Source organism: Rissa tridactyla, chromosome 8 (assembly GCF_028500815.1).
Source record: "Rissa tridactyla isolate bRisTri1 chromosome 8, bRisTri1.patW.cur.20221130, whole genome shotgun sequence".
NCBI lineage: Eukaryota > Metazoa > Chordata > Aves > Charadriiformes > Laridae > Rissa > Rissa tridactyla.
In genome coordinates, this window is record NC_071473.1 from 8245656 (window position 1) to 8253882 (window position 8227).

The window sequence follows — 8227 nt, forward strand, 5'->3', positions numbered from 1 at the left end:
AATGCTTATTGTTGTACTTTGTGTTTATAAATACAAATATACTGCTTTATCTAAAGAGGTAGGAATCCTACTTTGCTTTTTACAGGATGGTATGGGAAAATGTTCTTTGATACAGAAGAACGTATTTCTGGGAGCACAGTTGTTGTTGGCAAACTCATTGCTAGTTTCAAGGACTTCCAAGGTGCAAAACCTGTGTTTGGTCTCCTGCTGCTCAGGCATGAGAGGAAAATCTGGATTTTCAGTTAGAAGCTTCAGAGAGTTACTTCTGGGTGACCATTAGCAAATGACAGTTGTTGAATGCCTTATTCAGCTTTTATGCAAGAAGCTGTGCGTGCGGCAGGCATGAAGAGATAGGTATTCAATGTGGCGTAGGTGGGCTGTCTGACTCTCTTGGGAAAATAGCATCTGTGGATGGATGGGATAAACCGATTGCTGGCTTGGCTTTCATACTGAGGGTGTTGCTTTCTTTCTCTGCAGGAGGATTTTCAACTCGGCCCTTTGTAAGGAGTGTCCAGCGTCAAAGCTTGTCATCTAGATCTTCTGTCACCAGCCCACTGGCAGTGAGTGAAAACGGTGTCAGGCCCTCATGGTCACTCTCCGCAAAACTGCAGTTGCGCTCCAACTCTCCATCCCGCTTCTCTGGAGATTCCCCTGTACATACCTCTGCTTCCACCCTGGAGAAGATTGGGGAGGCTGCTGATGATAAAGTCTCCACCTCTTGCTTCGGCAGCCTGAGGAATCTCTCTAGCAGCTACTTGGAGCCCTGTGATGGCGGTCGGCGAGAGCACAGGACGGCTCGCAGAGCCCCCTTGGCTGTCATGGAAGGGGCATTCAGGGAAGAGTCTGTTTTAAGGACATCTAGCTCAGATCTTTCAGATGGGTATGTTAAAAGCTCTGTGCAGCCAGACAGGAATCGCCCTGCTTTGGACCCCTTTGATAATAACAATCAAATTGCCTTTGTTGATCAGAGTGATTCTGTGGATAGCTCTCCGGTCAAGGAGGTGAAAGCCCCCAATGGGACAGGGCTGTCTGCAGAAAAGGCAGATGGCACCCCTAAGAAGGTTCACAGCTCCAAGGGAGTTTCTGAGCCAGACAAAAGTTTGAGGAAGGGAAGGACAGTCTTATCTACCCAAGAGACCAAAGTCTCTCGCTCTTCTCCTCCTCCACTAAGGAGTTCCCAGAAAGTTTCCCGGTCTAGAAGTAAGATGGACTCCTCTAGGGCCAGTGGGCGACACGGGTCTCCTGCTCCCACTCAGGCTAGGAAGGACCATAGCACGAAGCCCCTTGAGGTGTCTGTCCCATCAGCTCAACAGAAGCAAAAGTCAGGTTCTCCATCCTCCACAGCTGCCAAGAAAACCCCATCAGGCTCATTGACTAAGGGCTCTTCTGCTGGGAAGAGCCGGACTTCAGACCGAAGCCTCAGCAGAGAGGGCTCTAAGATAAGTCTGGGGTCGGATAAAACAAGCGTTACCAGCAGTTCAAGAACGAGCTCCCCACGGATAAGCCACTCTAGGAGTGACAGCAGGGCAGTAGACAGCAAACACGTGCGGAGTTCCTCTATGGCCAACCTGCGGTCTCCAAATGTTGGTGTGCGTTCTGGTTTGAAGAGGGACAGCAAGTCAGAAGAGAAAGGATTGTCTTTCTTTAAATCAGCCTTAAGGCAGAAGGAGACCCGGAGGTCAGCAGACCTGGGAAAGACAACGATGCTCTCAAAAAAGACAGGGAGTAGCAGTTCCAAGTCAGGCAGTAAAAATGTGCTGGAAGACAAATCGGAGAAAGGTGTTGTCCCACCAGCCCCTCAAACCAATGCCAACGTTACTGCAAAAGAAAAACTTGTCCCAAAAGATGCCACACCCAACAAACATTCTCTGCTACCCAGTCGCAAGTCCAAGTCTTCCCAGCTAGATCCCGGAGTCCAGTCTCCTCCTTCCAGTGGCAAACAGTCTGCTGACAAGCCACTGAAAAAATTACCTTCCAGCATGCAGGTGTCTGTACGGCCTTCTCTGGAACCTCAGTGAAATGCTGCAATCCAGGTGTCTTTTCTTCTGCTGAGAAGCTAATTTATTCTGAGCTCTTGTTTTTTTGTTCATGTGCCTAATGTATGTTTTGAGGAGAAGTTAACTGCAAGTTGTTAAAAGCGCCTTTTGATTCTGCCATCAAACCAAATAGCCACAGGCAGCCAGCACTGATGCAAGTAGTCTAGCTGGAGTCATTGTTGAACATGAATGCAGCTGTCCCATAGCACTTGTACAGGAGTCTCTTTATAGAAAATGCAACAACTTTCTTCAGATTCAAGGTTTGAAATCTGAAACCCAGTTGTACTGACACTAGTGTGCTTTGTAGAGCTGTGAACTGATATTCCTTTGGTCTTGTTCTGAGCAGGCTGTGTCCACGTTGGTGTATGGCCTTGTTCTGAGCTATGGAGGGTGCGAAGGAAACTGGAGAGACTGCCGCTTCTTTATGCTCTCTCTCAACCCTCTCTCCCTGCTCCCCTCCATTTTTCAAGCTTTCTAAAGGGCAATATTTCAACACTAATGTTGTTTCTCAGGTATATACTCAGCCAGTATAGGAGGGACTAGCATTAGTGGATGGACAGAAAGGTACCTGTGTGTCCATGCGTACGTGTGTCTGTGTAATAGATTTCATTTTTGCATTCCAACCGCAGAATTTTTTTCTTTTTGTGAAATGTAATCTGCATTTTTTTTTGTTGCTGTATCTATGAAAGAGTTTTACTCTGTCCATGCCTAAGATGACCTCCACCCTGTCCTCTTTAATTGCTTTGTCTCTTCTGAAACACTACTAAGCAACAGAAGAAATCACTAAGCAGCAGCCGCTTGCCAGCTCGTACCTGTGGAAGTGCTAGGCGGGAGATGGTTGCAGTGCCGTAGGAGAGCTGTCTTCATGCACCCGAATGGCAGTGATGCTGTTAGGACCCCTGTTCAAACTCCTGAGAAGAAGTGTTTCCTAATGTGCTCAGATGCTTAATCGTAGTGGTGTGAATATAGCATCCGTTATTTATAGGAGTAACGTTTAGATAAGCCAAGTGTCGTCTTGTCTTCTCTGCCCTTTCTGAGCATGCTTTGAACAAGCCTCTTCGTGCGGGTTGGAGGGGCTGTACCAAAATACCGTGGAGCAGTTTTCACATTCTCCAGAGCGCTGCTACGTTCTTCCCTTCGGCATGCTTCTCACCTTCCCGGCGGGTCTGGCTACCACATGTCTCTTAGCGAAATGATCCCTATTCTTGTTTGGATGGCGGTCTCTATCAGGGTTAAAACACTACATCTAGTGATGTCTTTGTTTACATGCCTTTCTTACAGGGGAGATTGCTCAAGTTCCTTAAGATTCCTCTTAAAACTCTTAAAAGGTGGATTCCTCAAATCCTTTTATATGCGTGTGGTGTAATTTTTTTTTTACTCTCATGAGTTTTTATTAATGTGCTGCATATCCTTTACGTACAGCAGCAGTCTGTTGTGTATGTCACGACATGCAGCAGCTGGGCAGTGTGCTGGGCACGCTTGTCTTCTGAATGAGGTCTTTGCCTGTCGTATAGTTGTGGGTGGTAAAGCTTCTCCAGGCTTAGCTTGTGGAGAGACATATTTGTACATCTTTTCTGTCACCGTAACAAATAGCCCTCAAATAAGTAGCGACTCTGATTTAGTCTGTTCCACCTCCTCGGATGTGCTGATGACCCTGCAAGAAGCCTTGCCCCCAGGTCTGCTGGGCACATTGCTGCTCTGTGATCACCTTTTCTGCTCTACTCACCACACATCCGCAGCCAGCTTTGGGGAAGAGGTATTTTGGGGGTAGCTGACACCTTGGAGAAAAGGCCGCGCGTGTGTGTGGAGCTGGGCCGGGGGTGCCACAGAGCGCTGGTCAGTGTGTGATGGTGAACCCACCTGCAGTATAACCCTTGCTCTGTCCCAGTGATCTTTTGCAGTACTTCCCTTCACGCCACCCAGAAGCAGTGCCAGTAGCCTGCATGTTTTAACAATATGCTGGACTCTGTGCCCTGAAATGTGTTTTTAAACCTGAACATAACCATCTTCTTGATGCATTTCTTCTCCTGGGTATTGTTCAGTCTCATTTATTGCAGCAACAAGAAGCAAAGATTGCATTACTTGCTTCTTAAATGTATGACTGGGATTATTCTTGGATTATTTTTTGTTATATCCAGCAGAGCAGATAAGACTTGCTTCACATTGTAGTACTTAAATTACTCCCTGAAATGCTGATGTTGAAGTATTTGTTTAAGGTTTTATCTGTATTAAGGTCTTGCACTGTGGTGACTCTTCGCTTGTAACAACTCTTCTAGCAAGAATGTAATTCTGGGAGCTAGCGCTAACTTGGCGTGGTGTCTTTTAATAGACAGAACCTAGTTTTCTGTGCGTTGTACCATGGGACATTTGTGAAAGATTATTTTTATCAAATCACATTTTCTTTTCATGCCATTGTTCACTGAAGAAGTTTAAACTGGAAGCTAGTGTATGGTTTCTGAGGTGATTTTGCTCCTGCATTGCATGCCTGGACTGGAGGAAATTTTGAAGCCATGTCCAAATTGGTGTTTTAGCTCATCGCCAGTTCAATACATTTGTGTTCGGGGCATGAGAATGGTCATTAGAGCTCCCATTTGAAGAAAATGGGAGTGGGGGGTCCTGCTGCCAAGTGTTCCAGTAACAGATGTTAAAAGCAGTCAAACCTCTGCAATCCCTTTCTAAAACTGCGTGTGGGTTATTGCAGGCCCTACGGAAAGTGGTTTGTGGAAAAGCAACATCAGTCTTCTCTCCCTGCTTTAAAGCAGGCTTATTTCTTAGCCCTTTCATGCATAGGAACTCCTGTCCATGTGTATTGTGTTGTCCAGATGTAAGGATGTGGCACTAAGGAACACTGCAGAGAGGGATCTTCCAAGTCCTAGATGCCAACACCACCTTGGCTTTGTGTATTGATCCTTAAAGCAGTGGAGGCTGGAGGCTGTTCTGAAGCAGCCATTCATACGCGGTCAGCTCTTTTCTTAAAATTCGTGTTTGGCTTTAGAAGCACTTGTGCCTGTGGAAGACGTAGGTTCTGCCATCTCCGAAGGTCATTGCTGGCCAGGGATCTTCACCTTCCCCTGGGTGGTGGCATGTGGGGCCTGGAGTGGGATGAGAATGGCTGCTGTCTGGGTTTGCTCTGCTGGTCACGCACAGCTACGGTGCCTGTGGAATGGCCTGTGGTGTGGCTGCCTGTGGGGTGAGCTGTCCTGCCTTGGGGGTGGTGGAGTTTGGGACCCCAGAGCTGATGGTCTGGAAGCAAAGGTTTAGAGGGCAGCCTCATGCTGGTGAGAAGTGCCTTGAAAGGCCGAGGTCCAGCACTGTCCCAGTCCTCACGCGGCCGCATAAGCTCCAAGGGAAAGCAGGCTTCGAGCCCTCTGAAGGGTTTTATGATGTGATTCCAATCAACTTTGGGTTGAACTCGCCTGCATTGGCCACGTGTAACTCGTATTTCACATCACATCTCTAGTCTGACGCTTGCTCCTGTTCCTGGAACCAGCCCTCTGGGCTCAGGAAAGCAGCGCCTTCATTCCAGTGCTAGATTCCTGCTGGAGTCACCTAAAGAAATTATTTTTACCCTTTTTGGGCTGCGTCTTTTGGATAGTGTTTAGTAGTATACAAATTATAAGCACATTTTCAATGACGTGTGTTAAAGAGGCACCTTTTATTTGTATTAATCACATTTGATAGACAATTTGGTGCCTGCAGTTCTCTGTAACTTGTAAGTGTCTCACTTTGGGTGTATAAATTGTTAACCCTTTCAAACTTATCAGATATGGCTAAATAAAAAAAAAAAAAAGACGCTTAGGATAGAAAATTAGCAGCTTAATTACAGTACACTTATTCCACTGTAAGTGCCCTCATCTCTCTTAGCTGCAGGGTTGTTTGCTTTCCAAAGCTAAAACTTGAGCATGATCAACCATTTTTTTTTCTTTTTTTTTTCTTCTCAGTAATAAAGGCAGTTTTGCATGGCAGTTCTCTCGCTGTACCCAAATGCATGCACTTACTAACTATGCAAGCATCTAATACAAACCATAGACCGTGCTTTCAGTCTCAGAAGCTGCTAGGTAGACTCCGGAGCACTGCTTTGAATCTGGACTTCTGTTTCTCGGTGCAGCTGCCTGTCAGCGCGTAGGAGCATGTCCCTGGGTTCCTGCTTTGTTTGCACATCTTTGATTCTTTCCTTTGCAGAATTCTGCATTACTGACAAGGCTGGAGTGTAGCATAACGTCAAAGGGATCTGAAATGTTGAAATGAGAACAAACTGGTTTTCTGTATTGTATTGTATTTTTTTTTTTTTTTTATAACAGGGAAAACCCGATCAGTGTTCTGTATGTAGCCTGCCATTTTCCATGTAACTTTAATGACATGTTCTATGTTGTGAGAAGAGGCAGTCACCTGTAGCCGTACGAGCACTCAAAAAAAAAAAAAAAAGGAGTTTTTGTTGAATTTCTGTGCTAATGGAGCAGTTTCCAGTTGTCAGTGTGCTGCTTGTACTGGTAACGGGGCTTCTGCCTGCCTTCCTGGGAAGAGCCATGCTGGACCCCAGCTGCCCACAGGGGTGGCTGCACTTCCCGTTCATGCTCCCAAACCGTGGTGGTGGTTGCGTTTCTGAGCTGTGCTCCCGTTCGACTGCAGATCCCACCGAGGCCGTTGTACGCACAGTGTGGGGCCGGCCAGGGTTGCGGCTGGCGCGGGGGCAGCTGGCGAGGTCTCACCGACAGCACGTTTGATTAGCAAGAAGTGTTGGCCCCGGGATTCCTCCGGGGCTGCCTGGCCGTGTCCCTGCGAGATGCCACCTCGCAGCAGCGCTTAGAGCAGCTGGGCTCAGCAGGGGCTGGGTGTCGGGCGGGTTCTTGGCCCCACTCCTCCCATGGGTTCTCTGCCCATCCCCCTTGGTCAGCCGGCATAGAGAGGGTTTGGAAACGACATTCCAAATAATTTTACTGTTACCTTTTTTTTTTTTGTATCTTTGTCATTTGCCTACTAATCCAAAAATAATTTGGCAGTATCTAATGTTATCTGTGGAGGGAACTGAAATTTAGTTTTAATCTGTGGTGAGATGAAAGAACTACATGGTTTTCTTAATAAAAGCACCGTAAAGCATTTACTATTAGGAGCTTTATTTTGTAGAATAAAAGTACCTCTGAAGACTTGTACAATATCTATATTAGGTCTAAAGGTTTAGGGAGTCTTCTATTTTTTTAAAGGCGATAGCACTCAATTTATCTGCAAATAGTGTTTTTTAAAAGACACAGATTAAAACTAAGTGTGAACACAAATTCCGTTTCACTCTAGGCCCTGCAGCACAAACGCGTTGCAAGAAAGTTAGCGTTAGGTTTGTATGGCATTTGTGCAGTGCAATAAGAAACCATTTTTAGGTGCTACATTGCCTTGGGTAGGGTGACACAAGGGAATACAGGCTACAAGTGGCTAGATTATTTTCTTGTGGCCTTCCAAGTATTTAATTTGTACAGATTTGCTCACCAACTGTGCCTCACCATTGGTTAAAATTGAATTTTAAGTCCTGTTGCAAATGCAGTCTTCTGGACACGATGTCAGATTTTACACTGGAATATCTACAGTTCTAAAAACTGCATGTCACATCACTGTACACTGATACTGGGACGTGGGGCTTGCCCACACCTTTGATATTCTCTTCTGTATTTTAATGTTTTTGAACTGTACAGTAATCTGGAAAGCAGGCTGTCTTTACTTGGGATTGAACATTGTACCATAAATTTTAAATTATTTGAGGACAAGTGCATGAGACTGTGTCAATGCCTTTTATTATTTATTTGTATGTTTTATTATTCAAGGTGTATGCACTTTTAATATGCAGAATTTATATTTTTATGTTAAAAATCATTTTCTTTCAGAAAGAAGAGTTTGAATATGAGGAATTGGAATTAAGTGCAAAAAGGGGAATATGTAATAAAATACAATAAATTTATTACTAGGCATCCTGCTGGAGTTGAGCATTTTTCCAGGTCTGCATTGTCACCTGCCGAGGTGGCAGTGGCTGCTCCGGCCTGGCCGTGGTCCCCGCTCTGCTGGTGGGACGCGCCGCCCTGCCTGCTGTCCTGCCGCAGGAGGGGAGCATCTCTCGGGGCAGGGTCGGTGGCTGCCTGGGGTAACCACGGGGGGCTTCGCCACCGGCTCTAACCACCCAGCTGTGGTGGCATGGGAGGGGGGCACGG

The 8227-nt window shown here is 46.2% G+C and overlaps 1 protein-coding gene across 2 annotated transcripts in view; it reads left to right on the forward strand.

The window, feature by feature from the left end:
* Window positions 1-7792, forward strand: part of USP31 (ubiquitin specific peptidase 31) — a 34814-nt gene extending 27022 nt beyond the window's left edge. For both annotated transcript variants that reach the window (XM_054212151.1, XM_054212152.1), the window contains exon 16: window positions 478-7792. In XM_054212151.1, the coding sequence (XP_054068126.1) occupies window positions 478-2018 (1541 nt within the window). In that variant the 3' untranslated portion in view covers window positions 2019-7792. The remainder of the gene's footprint in view (window positions 1-477) is intronic.
* The last annotated feature ends 435 nt before the right edge of the window (window positions 7793-8227 follow it).